We start from the raw sequence: 20,633 nt of genomic DNA on the forward strand, positions 1-20,633 counted from the left end.
TACCGGCAGCATTGAGGGGAAATATCGTATTGTTTCTACGTCCATCTAAATGCACGGAATAAATTATTTAAATATCAACAAGTACCGCTATTGATTTTGTCATCAACGCTCATGTATGTAACTGACGTTGTGGGTGTTTCAAAGATTCGAAAGAATTCATGAAAAAGCATACCGTGGTCCTGTGTGTGTGTGTGTGTGTGTGTGTGTGTGTGTGTGTGTGTGTGTGTGTTTTTCTCAGGACCTAATAAGCCCTCTTGTGCTCTTTCCCACTCCCTAAATAACATACGGATGAGTTCAGCAAACGCATCAAACACCCCATCTAACTTTCAGCCAATTAAAAACCAGCAGCAGCATGGATTGTTTGGGAACTAATTACAGCAGGGGAGAGAGAACAAACAACGTAAACAGAAGAGATGAATGAGAGCCCGCCGTCCTATCATCGCTCCAAAATTCAATATTCTCATCCTCCATCTGATTAGGGAGTCAATAGACCCCTCGTGGACATATATTACAATTGACCTTGTCTCTTATGATTCGCGGGGATTGGGAACCAGCAGGGGAAAATAATGCAATTCTGTATGATTGGCATTTAGATTAAGTACACCAGAGATCAATGTGTCTGGTAGGTGGGTTGTGTTGTCTGCTCATGTTTGTATTTTGTTGTTCATCTTACTGAAGTGTGTTTCTCCTAAAAAAGGGAAATAAAGCACTGCATATCTGTTCTTTTGTCGATGTTTTTCTACTGTTGTTTTTACTTTAAGGCACTTTAGCAGTTTTACACAACACAAATTAATTAAAAAATGTAATACGGCTGTATTGGAAGTCAAATCCTCTGCAAATCAAACTTCAGCACGACTGGATAGAGCAGTTGTAACACATGGTGAGGAACATTGTGAGGAACATGGCATTGCTCGTGCTTTGGGTTAATATGAGTTAACAGTTTAACAGGATTAAACAAACTAGATATAATGTAGAGGTGCCGTTACCCATTAATCCATCAAGGCCAGCTGCTTCTGTATGCTAAGCTAAGCTAACTGGCTCCAGGCTATAGCTTCACTTTTTTCTTTCGGATGAGAGTGGTGTCATTCCACAGCTTAATCTTCTGCCATAAAGTGAATAAGCCTATTTACCCAGAACATCAAAATCAGAGCAGCAGAGGCCTAAATCTGCCAACTTTTCCTACATTTCCCACAATGCAACAGCACAGCAAACAAGCTCGGTCTCACCTGAGTGACCCCTGTCACCTGTCCTATAGCTGGTTTGCTAAGGAAGTATGTTTTGTGCCCCTGATTGGCAGAGCACCGTGGACAAGCTCATTAAGAAGACCAACTTGGCGCTGGTGATCGGCACGCACTCCTGGAGGGAGCAGTTTGTGGAGGCGGTCACTGTCAGCGCAGGTGAACTCCCTCTGTGTGTGTGTGTGTGTGTGTGTGTGTGTGTGTGTGTGTGTGTGTGTGTGTGTGTGTGTGTGTGTGTGTGTGAGAGAGTAGAAGTATTACTGGAGTGAACAAACAGCTGTCACAAGGAGACTCTTTTCATCCTTTAACTACACTCTCAACCACTCCTAAAGAGTAACTAAACCTCAACGTTTGTGTGCCTCTACCCTGGAAATAAATACAAAATATAAAAAGGACTGCCAACTTTTTTATATTTTGTTAATTTTTATCATAAAAACATGCCAGAATTGAACATGAGACAAAGAGAAAACCGTAAAGCACAAAGTTCTTTGTATTTAACATACAAATACAGGTTATGACTGAGCTTGTTGTTACAGGGCCTGTACCTGTCCTTTAAATCAATAAAGCTCATTAACAGCAGGTATGAGAGGCTTAAACCTTCAACCTGCCTTTGACTTAATGTATTGGCAAATATTGATTAAGTCCATGTGCATGTTCAGACCCATGAATGCTTGTTGGATGTATAATTCAAGGCCACCCTCTAGTGTAAGTGAGAGTCCACTGCAGACAGTAATTCTTCCATTCTGATGTCAACTGTCTAAGTGTTAGGACTTTAAAGTCTGGATACTTAATCTGCACGAGACCCACTGTTTAATTTCATCTAACGTGTTCCTATAACGCGCAAGAAACCAACATCTGGCACCAGCTTTGTCAAGGTTCGCTTTAAACTCATTAAAGGCCTGATCTTCTCCATGATGTGCCCTGAACGTTCCTCTCCCCCCCCCCGCAGGTGACGGCGACGACGAGGAAGAGGGCCGCGAGGAGCGCCTGCCGTCCTGCTACGACTACGTCATGCATTTCGTCACCGTCTTCTGGAAGGTCCTGTTTGCCTGCGTCCCGCCCACAGAGTACTGGAATGGCTGGGCCTGCTTCTTGGTCTCCATCAGCTCCATCGGCCTCCTCACCGCCATCATCGGAGACCTAGCGTCGCACTTCGGCTGCACCGTCGGCCTCCGGGACAGCGTGACCGCCGTGGTGTTTGTGGCACTGGGAACCTCCATTCCAGGTGAGTGAATGCGCTCTTTTCACTGAGTGAGAGTGTGTGGAAGGGAACATGTCCTGAGAACCATCAATTAAATCAATCTACAAATCCAATTTCAGCATTTTAACCTCTTCTACTCCCCCCTTGTCTTTAAGAGGGTCAGGGGATCTTTAAATAGATACTATGGAGACTAACATCATCACATATAAATACAATTGTGCTCATTGGATCCTCAAGAGTCTTAGCTTTCCTGTCATACCCATTTTATGCAAATCCAAGACTGTTTAGGGACCCCAGCATGCAGGAATATTCAAATACACCATTTTTAGAATCAGTTGCCAATAACCAACCAACCATCAAACTGTAAATGATATTAAATAATATTCTCTCTATGATGTTTCCTATCATCGCCACGAGGTGGCGCTAATTGCCAGATTTGAATTGCCTCTATAAAATCTGGACCTTTATACCACTACTTGCAAAAAAAAATACAAAATTGTTGTCACAATGACGTAACGACCCCTCCTTCTTTTATATAATCCTTGTATGTGAATGACAACAGCGGGCAGGAAGTAATCACGGCTCCAAGCTGTTGCCTAGCAATGTAACTTTGTTTACACCTCTTCCTCTCGTTTTCAGACACCTTCGCCAGCAAAGTGGCCGCCATGCAGGACCAGCACGCTGACGCGTCCATTGGCAACGTCACCGGCAGCAACGCCGTCAACGTGTTCCTGGGCATCGGTGTGGCGTGGTCAGTGGCCGCCATCTACTGGCGGATCAAGGGGAAGGAGTTCAGGGTGGACCCAGGCTCACTGGCCTTCTCCGTCACGCTCTTCACCATCTTCGCTTTCATCTGCATGGGCGTGCTGATGTTCAGACGCCGGCCCTCCATCGGCGGCGAGCTCGGCGGCCCGAGGGGCGCCCGCATTGTCACCAGCCTGCTGTTTCTGGGCCTGTGGTTCCTCTACATCCTCTTCTCCAGCCTGGAGGCCTACTGCCACATCAGCGGCTTTTAGAGAAAACGGAGACGGGAGGAACATTTCACAGCAACACACACATATACTTCAACACTCCGCGGTACACAGTTCCACATGAAACAAGGGATGGAGCTCACTGCGGCCCCACCCCTGGTCTTTGACACGGGGATACTAAGACACTACATGTTCACACACACACACACACACACACACACACACACACACACACACTATATGTACGCATGTGTAAACAGATCATGACAAAACACACGCACCATGACGACTGGGCGAGAGGAAGTGTTAGTGAGGGGTACTGCGGCAAAGTCAGCGGAGAAGAGGGGCAAAGAGAGCAATTCGTGAAGTTGAGATTTTAAAGGTGAAAAGAGGGGTCACCCATCAGACCCGTAAGAGAAACAGGAAGTGGCGCACGGCAAAATGTATCCATCCGAGTCGCATCGAAGGAGACAAAAGCTCTCGTCTGTGTCGCCGTCTTTACCCATGCTGCTTCACATCTCTTCTCCACTGAGGAGGCGGAGCATGTGTGGACAAAAAAAGTAATTCATAAAAAAGGAGTGGAATGTTTACAACAACATTAAGCTTGTTTACGACAGGAGGTTCTCATCTAATACACCGTTTAGATGAAGGCGGTTTTCCACACGCTATAAATAGTCAAAGCCAGTGTACTTGTTTGTATATATAGAGTGTAGTGTTTTCAGCAGCTACTGGTCTGTACAGAAAATCCAGTTACAGAGAAAAAGAAAAGGGGAGGAAAACACACACAGGCCACACATTCCCATACATTAAGAAAGTGCAGACGACATGGGATGATTTTTTTTGGTAACATGCCATTAGAGACTAAAGTCTCAGCTGACCAAACAAATACACGATAAGCTGCTGAAATGTTAAGTTTATGAAGAGCCATATCTCCCCAGCACCCCACGTTCCTCTCAGATGCATCTCTGGTTGTCATGGCAACCAGAGCATAGCTCTAACAGAGACATTTGTATATCAAACTTTTTTTTGCATGTATAGCCAGAGCAACTTTACACGAGTCACAAATATAGTATGTAATAAAGGGGAATGATCAGAATCCACCTGAAAATTCCATCCCTGCATTTGTGTGTCAGCTTAAATGTTCCTGTGTAAAGCTGAGTGTGAGTGAGTGAGTGAGTGAGTGAGTGAGTGAGTGAGTGAGTGAGTGAGTGAGTGTGAGTGTGAGTGTGAGTGTGTGTGTGTGTGTGTGTGTGTGTGTTTGTGTGTGTGTGTGTGTAGGCATACAGGAAGAAGGACAGATGTTTGGTCTGAACATTTTTCCTCCTCAGGAGGACCAAACATGTGCTCACACACACACACACACACACACACACACACACACACACACACACACACACACACACACACACACACACACACACACACACGCACAGACTTGCTGTGTGGAGTGCAATCAAAATGCAGAGTGACTGCGATCTGAGTGCAGACCCTGACCCACAGTCAGTCCTCACCGTTTCAAGACTAATCCAGTACCCCAACAGACTGATCCTTCACCTTTAGTGAGGGCAGCTCGGGTCACACAAACATGGAAGCGTGGACATAACAGTGTTAGTTTACTCACAAATAGCGAAGCCTCTAAAGCCACTAAATTACAATTAACATCATTTAAAAACTGATTCCAGTCATCAACATTCAGTCTGCAGCATAATGAGCAACACTTTTAATTAGGGCACAGGACCACGAAACACTGATGCTTCAGCGATGGTACCCATTCAATGCCTTAAGGAAAACTCAAGTAAAATATCTAGTATTCAAGCTTTCAGCTGTACAAAGCTGCACTTTATTTTAATGTGATGTAAAACGTGCTGTGTTGTTTCTGCAGTCGACAAACTGTTAAGTGTGCAATGCACAAAGGGAAAACTCTGAGCTGTCTGAAGTTTCCACTGGACTGACTGATATACTCTGTTTACATGGAGAGTCTGCACACTGTTGAACTAACTAACTTAAGGTCTATCGTCTAATGTTCTCCAGATTTTGTTTACACTCTGTGGGTCAGCAGACAGTCATTGAAGTCATAGTACCACAGCACAGGCAATGGGGAAACCCCTTTAGAAAACACGGCCCTGCAGGGGCATGCACGTGTCGCTCAGTATTGCATGGCAGAGTTGGAGCATACAGTTAAACATGTTCACAAGCTACTGAAAAATGGCCACTAAGTAGACGGGGAAAAAATCAACTAGCATAACAGCACTGTGACATTTCCACACCGACATTTTAGGGTTTATTACTTTTTAACATAAAGCTGAGAAGTCGGTGCGTGAAATACGATTTTTTTAAATCAGTCGCAGCTAATATAGCGAGCCGTGTGCAACGTCGTGGTGCGCTAATATAGTAGTTAGCTGTTAGCTTAGCATCTAGAACCCACCATCCTTTTTCTACACAAGGACGCAGTCGACGTTCTAATTACCGTAATATTCCATATCGGTCACCTTAAATACATTAGGCTTTGTGCTGCAGTTACATCACTATCATGTTCACCCACAAACAAACGATAAGCGCTATATAATATTATCAGAAATATTTGATTTGTTTTACCCTGAACTAACTATACTTTGTGAAACTTTCTAAAGCAGATTTTGTATCTTTTACTTGCAGATACAGCCAAGGCAGATTGTTTTGTACTTCTAAACAAAGTTTAGAGTAGTATCAATGTATAAGTATCAGTATATACACCGTAACTGAGTTTAGCAGATTAGATTTTGATACATTTTCCACACCGAGGAAGTTTCCCTCCGAACTGCTCAAACAGTGTAGTGTAACATAGCCCCATCTACTTTACCGTAGTGCGTTTGAGTCAATGTTACTCATGTTATTTATTTAGATAATTATTTATTTACGAGAAGAGGATGTATCTATGAATAAGCTGGGCCGCAGGTTCTTGAGGCGAACAGCTTGGGAGTTCAGTTTCGAGGAGTGTGGTTTCGATGTGCAATACAGAAAACAATTACACTATGGTTAGCTTTTGAGACGAGAGGTCAGTTCACACCTTTTTTTCTGCTCCATTGTTTGTCGTATCCCTCCGCCGACGCTCATATCGTCGTTCAGTTCTCTCGGAGGAGGATAGGGTTTTTTGAGTGTAAGTAGCATGTTTACATGAGGAAACAGTGTGGGACGTTTGCCAGCGCGACTGTCAGTCAGTCTCGGGTCGTCATTAGCTAAATAAGCTGAAGAAGAACTTTCTGTAGATATTAATGGTGGCCGGTGATGTTGTAACAGTAGCCTAACTGTAGTCTACTCACTGAACCACCCGGTTCACACACACACACACACACACACACACACACACACACACACACACACACACACACACACACACACACACATACAGCTGCTGTGTAATCAATGACTGGGTGAAGAGTTATCAGCACCGACATGTACATATCAGATTGTGTACCCGGTCTCATCCCAGCAGGTGTGGCTCCGCCCCCCCCCCGAGAACAGAACACTGTCCGGACTATGTTTTCCATGAACTTCTGTTACTACTAACTGTCTGGCTTCGGCCCCTTGCTGTTCTGTAGCTAGATGTGACGCCTCCCCATCCAGCATCTCCTCCTCGCCCTCACCCTCCCCCCAAGTGTGCGTCCGTGTTTGCCTCCCCCCTCCGTGTCCTTCTGCAATATGCATGTTGAACCCTCCGTGTACGTGTGTTAGTAGCATGGTCTACTGTGACGCCTTGTAGGCATTATTTTACCCTGTGGGGTTAATGCCCCACAGTTCCAATCCCAAACACCAGAGGCTCTCTGTGAGATTAAAAAGAGCAAGCAGTTCCATCCAGATATGTAGAAGAGACACACAGAGACAGTGTCTGCTGTTCTTTAGTTACGTTACCTTCAGAAGCTGTGAAAAGGGAGCGGGCTCTGTTGTGTCTTTAACATCCCAGGTCATCTTTTTTGTTTGTTGGTGTACAATATTTCTGTGTTAGTGTTACCCTCTTCTTCTTCTTCTTCTCCTTGTTCTCCTCCTCCTTCTTCTTCTTCTCCTCCTCCTCCTTCTTCTTCGTCTCCCTTTTCTCCTTGTCCTTTTTCTTCTCTCTTCTTCATCTCCTTCTTTTCCTTCCTTGTCCTTCTTCTTCTCCTCCCATTCGCTCCCTCCCGGGTCTTGCTCTTCAATGTGTCTCCCTGTGAAGTTTTTTCCTGTGATGATGAAAATGTCTCTCTCTCTCTGCCTGAACCTTTGTAGGGAAATAACGACTGAGTTACTACAATATCATGTGATAGACATAAACATTTATTCAATACTGTAATAAATTATTAACTTGAAGATGAGATTTAAGTTTTTTTATGAAATGAAAAAAACATTTGACGAACTTGTTTTTGAGAACATGGCATGAGGTGTAATGTGTTACCGAAAGAAAATGAAGGTCTTGAATTAAATGAAATTGACCTTATTTGAATATAGTTTATTTATTTTCAAGGCGTAATGTGTCTGAGTCATTATTTTTGCACTGAATGAGCAAACGGCCTGTTAAGCCCGACGGACCCGAATTTGGGTCTGCTGTAGCATTTACCGTCCAAAAATGTCCATTTATGCATGTATTTCTGAATATGAAAAAAAAAAAATTCAAAATCTGCTTAAAACAAACAATCTAAGACATTCTTACACACTCCAAACACCATTCTACACAAATAGTGTACGCAAATAAAAGATTTATCACAAAATCACGTATTTCTAGCCATAACTCGCTCTTCTCCGAGTTAGCATAACAAAGCTAACGGTTAGCATAGACAACCGAGATAGCAAAAAGCACGACACAGATTCCAGAACTACCATCAGATCGTCTCTCCGGTAAACCCTCACAAGGCTGTGAGCAAACAAACACCAGAAACACAATGCGTAATATCCTTCAAAATCATCCAAAGCTCCTTACCTTTTTGTTGTTCTGCTGTATATCTCAGCTTATTTCCGTCAACAATATTTCTACGTATTTCCGGTGCGTCGCTGAAATGTCCCCGTGCAGAAACAAGGGCCCGTTTAACAAAGGCACCGTGGGGAGAGGGGATCGAATTCCGCCGATGCTGTGCGCACGTCTCAGGTGACGCGCCACAGTTTTACTCCGTACTGGCTAACGCTTCTGTCTATCAAAATCACAAGGGATTTGTTAGATTCTGTGGACTCAGACGCTTCTAAGGTCCATTGACTGAAATCGACCAACCATAGGCTGAGCTAGGAGACCTGGAGTGGAAGCCAGATGAGAAAATCCCATGGATGACAGACATAAACAGGCTCAGAGAGGATCCAGGCTCTCTAAATGATGCCAAACTGCTGCATATGATAGATTGAACACTATTAGTCATAAAAGAAGTGAAATATATAATTATATACTATATAAAATTACAATGGAACAGCTGGAACAAAATAACATTTTGGTTGACCTCGGCTAAAATCTCTGCACTCAAACCTCTCTAGCTCTTGAATGCTTCACTTTATCAAAGAACAAATTGTGCAGAGAGACTCTCAACCTATGGGGATATGATCTGGGAGAGGTTGGAGCTTTCAACTACAACATAAAAACGATTAAAATACACCTTATATTTAGACGAAATACACTCTTTACTATGGGTTGCAAAAATCGAGGAGAGGCCTACAAAAAGGCTTAGGGCTTAACGGGACCCAACATGGACCGAAACACCTCAGAGGTTAACTATAACTCTAAAGTTGTGAGAAAAATAAACAATAAGAAAAGTAAATAGAGCATTGGACTTGGCATGAGCAGAACTCCAAGAAGAACGATCAGGATATCCTACTTTTGACCTTTTCTACACACAATGTTAGGTGTCATAGATATCACCATGAAACCTCAGTTGATTACTTACATTTAGACAATTCCTTTTTGCATTACACTTTTTCTGAAATCATATGTTTGAATATGTACATGAGGCATTATCATACATATATCATGCAACATTGGATAAAGCCAGGTTAAAAATTATTGTTTCATTTTGTTGACACAGAGTCAAAGGGTTTTACAGAGGGGGTTTTGGATATCTCCTTGTATCACTTAAAAAAATCAGAAAATACTGTCAACAGCCATTAAAAAAACAAACATTTGGCCATGTTTTTAGGAATAAAAGGTTCCATAAATCAGGCTGTGAATGAAATAAATAAAGCCCTCTATATGGGACGGTGTGTTGATTCGTTCACATCCAGAAGTGCTGAAAATGCCCCACTGTTAGAGAAATTCACTCGAAGCCGATGTAAAAGTAATTATCACAGGACATTTATTCTTGCAAGAAGGAGACAGAGTTGAAACACATACAAGTCATGTATCAAGGCTACTCAGAGGTCTGTCTCTGAGTCTCTGATATTTATACTTCGGATAACACACAAGTGCGTTTGCACAGAATCATTTGCATAAAGCTACGTGGCATGTCTTGAACTCGTCCCTTCCGCACAAGCAAACGTCATCTTGACGTTTAGTAAGATATACAATCGTCCCTTACAGAAGGTCACAGTGACTGCTAAATGAGGAACATCTGAGGATAACAAGTGTGAAGAGATTTCACACAGTAGTCACAGACTTCACGGAGCCTTGTATGTTAAACAATAAGAACTGATCATTCTAAAAGTTATTTTTCTCCAACACCCACCAAAACTGACTACAAAGATCATGGCAGATTTGAACAGGGAAACGGACACTAGCTGATGATGTGGGGCACTCATCAGCTACTTCTCTGGAAGCCCCAGAGGTCTGCCTCACTGGAAAAACTGACAGCATCCGACAACAGTCAATACCGTCTCTTGCAAAAAGACCCATAAAAAAGAAGTTCATCATGTCACAAGCTGTGACTGGCCAAAGCTCGGATACATTAGGTATGGTAGATGTCACCTTTAAGCTAGGATCTCAAACGCTACAACATGAAGTACAAGTCATCAGAAATGTTAATCAAGGCTTCATATTAGTTTGCGACTTTCTCACTCCTCACAGTGTTATTTTAGACATGGGGAGGGGGCTGTGTTATCTGGGTGATGAGGTTTTGCCGCTACTTCGGAAAAGTGATCTGGCACCTGCTAGTTGTACGGCACAAATAATGGAGAACACTACTGTCCCCCCATGCTGTGAAATGATTTGCAAAGTTGGCCTTATTCCCCCTGTAATCTATGCAGGCCCCCTGGGCAGTTACATTGGCTGTCTGGAACCCCGGCAACCAGAACTGGATGGTATTGCAGTCGCCCGCACACTGTCTACTGCTGAGAATGGCTGTACTGTTGCACGCATCATCAACCCTACGCACACCCCTATGGTGCTGCATTCAGGTATGCAGTTAGGACAGTTTACTCCAGTGTCTGACACTGACATAAGTGAGGATTCAGCCCCTGTATGTAATGTGTCTACTTGCCCAGTACAACCACCCAGTCTGTCAACTACTGGTACACAGCCAACCAAACTACCGTTTGATGTCAAATGTGGAAATCTGACAAATGCAGAAAGGTCTGACTTACACAACTTGCTCTCGTCTTACCATGATGTCTTCAGTATAACCAGCACAGACTTTGGTAATACCGACATGGTCAAACACAAAATCCACACGGAAGATGCACCCCCAGTTAGGAAGCGTGCATATCGTACTTCCCCCAAAATGCAAACATTGATTCAATCACATGTAGATGAGATGTTGGACAAGGGTATAGTGGAAGTGAGTCACAGCCCCTGGGCAGCACCTGTGGTAATGGTAAAAAAAAAAAGATGACTCATGGCGTTTTTGTGTCAACTACAGAGGTTTGAATGCAGTCACAGTAAAAGATGCACATCCTTTGCCCAGAACAGACAACACCTTGGATGCATTCGGAGGTTCATCGGTCTTCAGCACGATGGATCTCTCTTCGGGTTATTTGCAAGTGCAGCTCGAGGAACAGGACAGAGCAAAGACAGCTTTCACCACAGGCAGAGGACTTTACCCGTTTTGTATGATGCCCATGGGCTCGGTAAATGCACCCCCCACTTTCCAACATCTAATGCAGCTGGTAATACAAGGTCTCTCATGGAAAATATGCCTAGTATACCTTGATGACATTATTATATACAGCCCCAGTTTTTCTGTCCATCTTCAGCATTTGAGAGAGGTGTTGGATCGCCTCAGAGCCGCTAACCTTAAACTCAAACCCTCAAAATGCAGTTTTGCACAACAGGAAGTGACATTCTTGGGACACGTCGTCTCACCTGCAGGACTAAAACCTGACCCGAAAAACACTAACAAAGTGAGAGACTGGCCTGCACCTAAAAACCCTACTGAAGTCAGAGCATTTCTTGGGTTATGCTCATATTACCGGCGTTACATTTATGAGTTTGCAAAAATGTCAGAGCCCCTGCATGCTCTCACTCAAAAAGGAAAGACATTTCTATGGACTGATGTTGAACAGAGCACATTTGACAGCCTCCGCCATGCTCTGTGTGATACTCCCATCCTCTCCTATCCAGATTTCTCACGAGTTTCTGCTCTTCACAGATGCGTCCAGCACAGCCATTGGATGTGTTCTGTCTCAGGTGAACACGGGAAAACATGGAAAATGTCATTGCTTATGGCAGTCGCATTTTGACAAAAACAGAGAAACGTTGATCTACATATGACAGGGAACTGTGGGCTATCATATGGTCCATCCGGCACTTTCGCCAGTATTTGACAGGCCACCCCTTTCGCATCATCACAGACCACAAACTCCTTCTCTCCTTGAGGAAGATGGCGCTGGATTGTGATCCTACAGGTCGCAGGGCCAGGTGGGCTCTGGAAATTGACCCCTATGACTGGACAATTGAACATAGACAAGGAACCAAACACGCCAATGCTGACTCTATGTCCCGTTGTCGTCTGACAGCTGAAGAAACCACCCTTATGGTTGCAGCCAATCAGGTGAGATGTGTTTAAATTCACACTCAAACAGACACAGCAGAGTCACTCACATGCGCTCCAACCACTGAACTGGCATCCTGCTCAGAGTTTGCTCCCACTGCCTCACCTGCTGCGGACATGATATCGCAGGTGCAGTCTGCATCACCTGATACTGCAGCGGTAACTATGGACAATTCACTCCTGAATATGAACAGACAGTACCTCATCCAAGCTCAAAAAGCTGATCCTGCGTTGCAAATAATCATCAACTGGGTGTTGACTGACAGTCGGCCTCCATTTTCGAACATTAAAGCAGCCTCACCTGACATGAGACAGTACTGGAGAGACTTTCCTAAACTCCGCCTTGTTGATGGTCTCTTATGTCGCAAGGTCAGACCTCCACCAGGTGACCCTATTTTACAGACTGTAGTACCCAGTAGGTTACAGAAGGAGGTATTTCAAACATTACATGGACATTCACTCTCTGGACATTTCAGTGCGCAGAAGACACTGCAAGGGGCACAAGTCAGATGCTATTGGCCTCACATAACTCGTGACATAACTCAATGGTGTCTGGAATGCACACCCTGTGAAGCACGGCGACCACAAACACCACGCCAACAGGCACCTATGCAAAACATAATCACATCTAGGCCTTTTGAGAAGATTGCAGCAGACTTGACGGAGTTGCCACTTACTCGCCGTGGTAATCGTTATGTACTTGTTGTAATGGACTATTTTAAGTACCTTGACTTGTATGCACTTCCTGACCAACGAGCAACCACTGTGGCTAAATGTTTGTTTGAAGATTACATCAGTCACCACGGTGTCCCTGAGAGTTTGCACACTGACCAAGGTTGTCAGTTTGACTCAGATCTTGTCAAAGACCTGTGTTCCCGCCTGGGAATACACAAAACACAGACATCCCCTTACCATGCTATGTCAGATGGCATGGTGGAACAGGCAAACAGGACCATCAAGGACCAGTTGGCAAAATACCTATACACCAGAGGAGGTGAATGGGACGACCATCTGCGACAGGTGGAATTTGCATACAACATCACTGTTCACTCGTCCACCAAACACACGCCTTTCTCCCTGGCCCATGGTAGAGAAGCCCGTCTGCCTGCTGATCTCCTTCTTGGAGACTCTCCTGGAGTTTCAAATGTCACTCCAGGTACTCCAAGTGAATATGCCAATTCTGTATTAATAATTATCCTATTCATCCCTAAGCCTATTTGTAGGCCTCTCCTCGATTATTGCATACCCATAGTAAAGAGAGTGTATTTCGTCTAAATATAAGGTGTATTTTAATAGTTTTTATGTTGTAGTTGAAAGCTCCAACCTCTCCCAGATCATATCCCCATAGGTTGAGAGTCTCTCTGCACAATTTGTTCTTTGATAAAGTGAAGCATTCAAGAGCTAGAGAGGTTTGAGTGCAGAGATTTTAGCCGAGGTCAACCAAAATGTAATTTTGTTCCAGCTGTTCCATTGTAATTTTATATAGTATATAATTATATATTTCACTTCTTTTATGACTAATAGTGTTCAATCTATCCATATGCAGCAGTTTGGCATCATTTAGAGAGCCTGGATCCTCTCTGAGCCTGTTTATGTCTGTCATCCATGGGATTTTCTCATCTGGCTTCCAGTCCATGTCTCCTAGCTCAGCCTATGGTTGGTCGATTTCAGTCAATGGACCCTCCTTAGAAGCGTCTGAGTCCACAGAATTTAACAGACCCATCGTGATTTTGATTGACAGAAGCGTTAGCCAGTAAGGAGTAAAACCGTGGCGCGTCGCCTTAAACGTGCGCAAAGATCGCCGAAAATAAAATCCCTTCCCCCACGGCGCCTAGTTAGACAGACCCTTGTTTCTACACGGGGACATTTCAGAGACGCACTGGAAATACGTAGAAATATTGCTGATGGAATTAAGCAGAGATTTACAGCAGAACAACGAAAAGGTAAGGAGCTTTGGATGATTTTGAAGGATATTGCGCATTGTGTTTCTGGTGTTTGTTTGCTCACAGCCTTGTGAGGGTTTACCGGAGAGATGTTCTGATGGTAGTACTGGAATCTGTGTCGAATGCTCGTGCTTTTTGCTATCTTGGTTGTCTATGCTAACCGTTAGCTTTGTTATGCTAACTCGGAGAAGAGCGAGTTATGGCTAGAAATACGTGATATTGTGATAAATCTTTTATTTGCGTATAATAGTTGTGTAGAATGGTGTTTGGAGTTTGTAAAAATGTCTTAGATTGTTTGTTTTACCCAGATTTTTTTTTTTTTGGGTATATAACATATTCATATTCATAAATTGTACACATGCATAAATGGACTTTTTTCGACGGTAAATGCTACAGCGGACCCAAATTTGGGTCCGTCGGGCTGAATAGGTTTTAAAGAGACTGTGCGCTGCTTTTCACCCTGTTTCACTAAACATTGAAGCAGCAGGTGCTCAACAAAAGCACTACTATGATCGTCGGTTGAAACACACAGCCTATGAGCCAGGTGACTTAGTGTGGGTTGACCTGCCAGCCCTTGCTAGACAAAAGCTGTCACCAAAGTGGTCGGGCCCTTTCAAAGTGCTATTAAAGTTAGGCTCAGGCGGTGGTGCCAATGGAGTGGACTATCAACTGTTGGACCAGCGAGACCCGAGAGCTAAGCCTAAGGTCATTCACTACAACCGCCTGAAACCTTATCGCGCCGCCTGGTCAGCTGAAAGAAATCCACCGTCACCTTCAGGAGGGGCTGCAGCAGCTAACAGCCCAGGTCCCCCATTGCTTACTGCACTCTCCGGCTCCAGACCTTATGTTTACTAGAGCCCAGCTGCACAACGATGCTCTGTGCCGCCAGATAGGGCTCGGACTAATGTTTGCCCTCCGACTCAAGGAGCTGCCACTACCTTAACACATGTGGGAGACAATACTGCCACAGGATCTTCCAGTGAACTGTCTCCGGTAGTGCTGCCTTTTGATGGAGTAAAAGGCAACAACGGCCAAGTCCAGCTGCTGTGTGCGTCCCCCAGTACGTTATGGAACTGTTATATGAACTTTTGCTTGTTCTTGCTGGCATACAGAAAGAAAAAAAAAAGGAAAAAAAAGAAGAAAAAAAATATATATACCGTCAATATATATATATATATATATATATATATATATATATATATATATATATATATATATATATATATATATATATATATATATATATATATATATGTATGCTGTTCTATTATTTGTTATGATCGTTGTTGTTGTTTCTGTTTATTACTTACATCTGTTTATATTGGTGTTTAGTGTAAGTTGATAAGTGTACTGTAGCTTATAAATTCAACTATTTTGAAGCGAGGACGCTTCTTTTGTAAAGGGGGGAAGATGTGTACGACTGAAATCCTGTGATGATCAGATATGACCACTAGTTGGTGCTGTTTAGGGGGCTTGATGTGATGGGGATAGGGGGACGGGAGAAGAAGAGTAGGAGAGAGTGTGATTTGTGGTCTTGGTGTGGTTCCGTGGAAGCTTGACTAAAGTTATGAGGAAAACCCAGAATGTGTTGGACTGATTCATTCCCTATCATACACCCACGACGCTTACACTTACACACCTGATTGGCAACAAGCCAAACCTTAAGGCTATGTTTGAATGTTCTGTACGTGTGTGTGTGTGTGTGTGTGTGTGTGTGTGTGTGTGGTGGCAGAGTATTCCATGAGTGAGCTGCCTTCACAGAGAATGTAGATTTGCCAAAAGAGCTTGACCTATGTGAAATGACACAATCACCTCTTGAAGCAGATCTAGTGAGTCTGCTGCTTTGAGTGCTTTGTTTAATAAAATCACTAAGTGGAGGCGGGGCCATACCATGTAAAATTTTAAAAACCAGACACACATCAGTGAATTTAATGAGGTTCTCCCAACTCAAGATATGGTGTTTGATGAGGATATTGCAGTGATGGTGACTTGTGAGTTTTTAGAGCTTGTTTATTGAGAATATGAATAGATGTTAATGTTGTGCTGCTGGCTTGTGCCCAGCTGGTTAAGCAGTAGGTCAAATGGGGGACAATCATCGCATTGAAATACAGTTTCGCAGCCTGCATGGTTAGACTGTTTCTTATATATCTGAAATTCATGAGATTACATTTTAAGACCTTTGTCACATGTTTACATGCTTTTTAAAAGAGATTAAAATCAATAAAAATTCCTAAATATTTAAAATCTGACACTACCTGTAGTTTAATAAAAACGAGTAGCCACACTATTACAAATCAGCATTTTTGTATTAAACCAATTACAACTACCAACAGTCATACCTTCAAGGACCTTAATGTATTGTCACATATTGTCAAATAACGAAAAATAAAGGCTAAACTGCCGCGGCACCTCTCCCAAACAGTGGCTGGCCACAGGAAGTGCCTCTACTAGCTGCCGCTGCCACGATTTGAGCTTGCCCTTTCTTGCATGTAGCCGTAAACATCACGGTTAAGCGGGGCAGACACAGCATTCTACACAGTTAATAACGTAGCTAACAAAGCTACATGTGGTAGCTAGCTAGTTGAACTCAATGAATTAATTACAATTATTTTATCGTGCATTAACGCAGTTTTTTTTATTATTATTAAGTGGACATTTTTAACACAAGAACCGGGCAGCGAGTGGTGTTTGTGTGTGTGTGTGTTTGTGTGGCGTCTCTTCTTGCCCCCCCCCCCGGTGACACGTCTCGTTACAGGATCAAACGTGAGAATATCAAAATACATATTGTTGTGTTTTTAAATAAACATATAAGCACGTGAGAACAAACTGCTCTTAACTCTTTATTAGCATTCACATGCACGTTACTGCCCGGTACAGACTCCCTCCACGTTCCATGCTTCACCTACATTCCCCTGGGTCCTAAGTCCCTTCAAGTACAACTTCTTATCACCCTCTTCTTCTTCTTCTTCTTCTAAGTTTTATGGTGGATGGCATCCAGTGAAAGGTGCATTTCCGCCACCTACTGTATTGCAGTGTGGACCAGAGTATCTATCCCCTTACAACAACAAAAAACAACAAACAAAACAAATAAAATAAAACAAACAAAAAAAAAAGAGTTCTATCATTTCGGTCACTTAAAACCAGATACACCCGAGGGTCCCCCATTTGGACGCAGAGTACATCAAAACTTAGAGAGTTTTGTGTTAAAAGTAACTGGCAGAGAACCCACGAAGAACGAATATAGTGATGTTATAGTTCTGCAGAAACCTCAGCGTCCTGGGAACAACATGAACTAGGTCACTTCTACATGAGACAAACACATCTCCCATCAGCCAAGCAAACAAATAACAAAATATCATAAATCATACTCGATATGACTGGGACAGACCGGAGAAAAATGCTGCTACACTCCGTTAGCAACGTGCTACCTACGAACATGCAGCATGAAAAAGCACGAGCGCCTGACGGAGATTACGGACATAGTTTCCATTTCTCTCCCCGGTAAACCATCGCAGAGATATTCAGCTTCGAACACAAAAAGTCACACAGCTTTCATCGAATATTGTACTTACTTTTGGTCGAATCTCAGCGAAAAAATGGAATATCTCCGTACTTCCAACGCATGTTTGTCCAGCTGCTGGTGCTCCGTGTGAATCCGTTCGATTCGTGTCTCTCCGACACTCCTCGGATTCTTGGGAGGGTTGGAAGCTCAGCAAATCAGATTTCAGAGCTGGACCTTTTTGAGCTTTATTGGCTAATAGTGCTGTCAATCATCTAGCTTTCAATTCCAGGCAATTCTATTGGCTCCTACGGTTCGAAGGATGTCTCAATGGTGAAAATCGGAGAAGGGGGGGCTGAGATACAGCCCTGAACAGAGAGTCGAAGCAGGATTTGACCTTAAACTAAATAACTAAAAAGGGCATAGAAAGAGCTTAAAACACTCAAAAAAGGTCCAATCTTCGGTCTATTGATTCAATGAACATCAGGAGTGATACATAGAAGTGATATAGAGTGTTTTTGAATTTTAAAAATACTTTTTTATTCAAATATTGGAGTATTTGATCAGTTTTCTAATTTGAAATGCTCTATATTTCATAAATGTTTCACTGTATCTATGTATAGCTGTGTATATAGAGCCTATATCAGTTGTTCTAAGAGCCCAGCATATTAAAAGTCTTGGATACCCATACTTTCCAAAAAACAATACCCTAAAAGTGCTGTTTTTCAAGATCGAGCTTTTGAGTTTTCCAAGTTCTGCTGTGTTCCATCCTTATCTTATGTGAACCAGTAACATGTATTCTGATAGTTCCATGATTTTTCTCATCTCAAAAATATATTAAAACATTTTTTTTTTTTTTTAATTTTTTTTATACAATTAATTAGGTATTTCTTATCTTTATTCGAGCTGAGGCCTGCAAATAGGCCTCGTTTTTAAAAGGTTAAATTATTTTACTCAATCCTGCTTCTTTCACGTATTGTAGTACATGTCCTGCCCCCAAGGTTAATGCATCTTCTAGATTTAGTTCCTCAACTCCCAGCGTCCTCTTCAACCTCTCTCGTTCGAGTATGAATTTCTGGCAATGACAAATGACATGGTCTACAGATTCTGGTATTTGGCAGTGCTCACATAGTCCTGTTGGGTGTTTATTTATTAGTTGCATTGTTTTGTTCAGCCTTGTGTGTCCAATCCTCAGTCTGGTTAGCATGTTTTCTTATGTGTTGCTTCTTCTGGATGTCCTCCCTTTGCCAACTTCTTTCTGAACAGCATAAAGATGTCTTCCTGTTTCTCCTACGTCCCAACTATGCTGCCATTCCTTAATAATGTTTCTTTTGATTACTGATTTAGCTTTTGCTTTGCTGAGTAAAATGTCTGTCTTGTGTTGACTTTCTAAAGCTTATTTTGCTAATTTATCTACTCTTTCTTTTCCTATTACCCCTCTGTGTGCTGGTACCCACATAAATGATACAAAAATACCCATATTCTTAAGTCGGAACAGTGTTTCGTATATTTCATTAATTAAATCCTGCCTGCTGTGAGATGTGAATGATTGTAATGAGGATAATGCTGAACTGGAATCTGAACAGACAATGACCTTTTTTATTTGAACCTCCTCTACCCACTGCAGTGCTGTTAAAATGGCCAATGTCTCAACTGTATAAACAGACAGATGGTCTGATGTTGTCTTTTTGACTTCATATTGCAAGGTTGGTATGGTGACTGCCAAACCAGTTCTACCTGTATTAGGATATTTAGATCCATCTGTGTATGCTGGAGTAAATGCTTGATATGTTGTCTGTAGTCTATCCTCCACCACTCCTGCCATGATATCAATGTCTTTAAATGCTTGGGTTTTGTCCAAAAAATAATTATCAACTGACACTGATGGAAATAGCCACGGTGGTGTAGTTGGTAACGGTACTGAAGGAGTGAATGTTACCTGATCCAATGACATATCTCTTGCTAATTTTCCACTGCTCCATGCAAAATATCCCTGTTTGGCTCTTTCTCTTTCCCAACATGGCAGAAGCACCTCTGTGGTCAGATGATTATCTCCAGAATGTCCTTGAAGATTGGCCCAGTCCTGCTCCTGAGACATTCCTCAAACCCCCTCTTACAGACTCAATATACATTCAATGACCACACTCCTTGGTTTAACACTTCCTAAGTAAACACACTGTGACACATAATATCCAGCACTGGGAATGCTTTAAAACTTAAAATTCCTCACACTCCCTATTCTGACCCTGTTAGACACCTCATTACATTTAAAATCTTTTTACATTTCATAACTATCCTCTGAATATGCTCATTCCATTTTCATTTATCGTCAAACCACACCCCAAGAAACCTAAAAACAATCTTTTGTCCGTACATCTTCATCTGAACATCCACTCCTCTCTTTCTAGTAAACATGATTGTTTTAGTTTTTCCCACAGAAAATTGGAATCCCCATGAAAAAGACCATCTTTCTACCACATTCACAGCCTCTTGTACTTTCCCTTTAATATGGTTTATGTTCTTCCCCCTCTTCCACAGTGCTCCATCATCAGCAAATAGGGATCGCCCAATATCACCCTGAACTTGAAGGAAAACATAATTTATCATGATGGAGAACAAAATCAGACTGATGACACTACCCTGTGGTGTACCATTCTCTACCAGGTATCTTCTAGATAGTGCTGTCCCAATTCTGACTTGAATAAATCTGTTACTTAAAAAATCTTTAATCCAATTATATGTTCTGCCACCTATTCCTATCATATTTAATTTAATCAATAACCCCTCCCTCCAAACCATATCATATGCTTTTTCTACATCAAAAAATACAGCCATCACTGACTCCTTATTCTCCTGGGCCTTCTTGATTTCTGTT

The 20,633-nt window shown here is 42.6% G+C and overlaps 1 protein-coding gene across 2 annotated transcripts in view; it reads left to right on the forward strand.

Moving 5' to 3' along the window:
• Positions 1-7,890, forward strand: part of LOC137874137 (sodium/calcium exchanger 2-like) — a 120,547-nt gene extending 112,657 nt beyond the window's left edge. For both annotated transcript variants that reach the window (XM_068712739.1, XM_068712740.1), the window contains 3 exons: positions 1,298-1,397; positions 2,188-2,463; positions 3,079-7,890. In XM_068712739.1, the coding sequence (XP_068568840.1) occupies positions 1,298-1,397; positions 2,188-2,463; positions 3,079-3,455 (753 nt within the window). In that variant the 3' untranslated portion in view covers positions 3,456-7,890. The remainder of the gene's footprint in view (positions 1-1,297; positions 1,398-2,187; positions 2,464-3,078) is intronic.
• Positions 7,891-20,633: the final 12,743 nt, after the last annotated feature.

Source organism: Cebidichthys violaceus, unplaced genomic scaffold, assembly GCF_023349555.1.
Source record: "Cebidichthys violaceus isolate CVI_PGR_0920_01 unplaced genomic scaffold, fCebVio1.0.p SCAF_1, whole genome shotgun sequence".
Lineage (NCBI taxonomy): Eukaryota > Metazoa > Chordata > Actinopteri > Perciformes > Stichaeidae > Cebidichthys > Cebidichthys violaceus.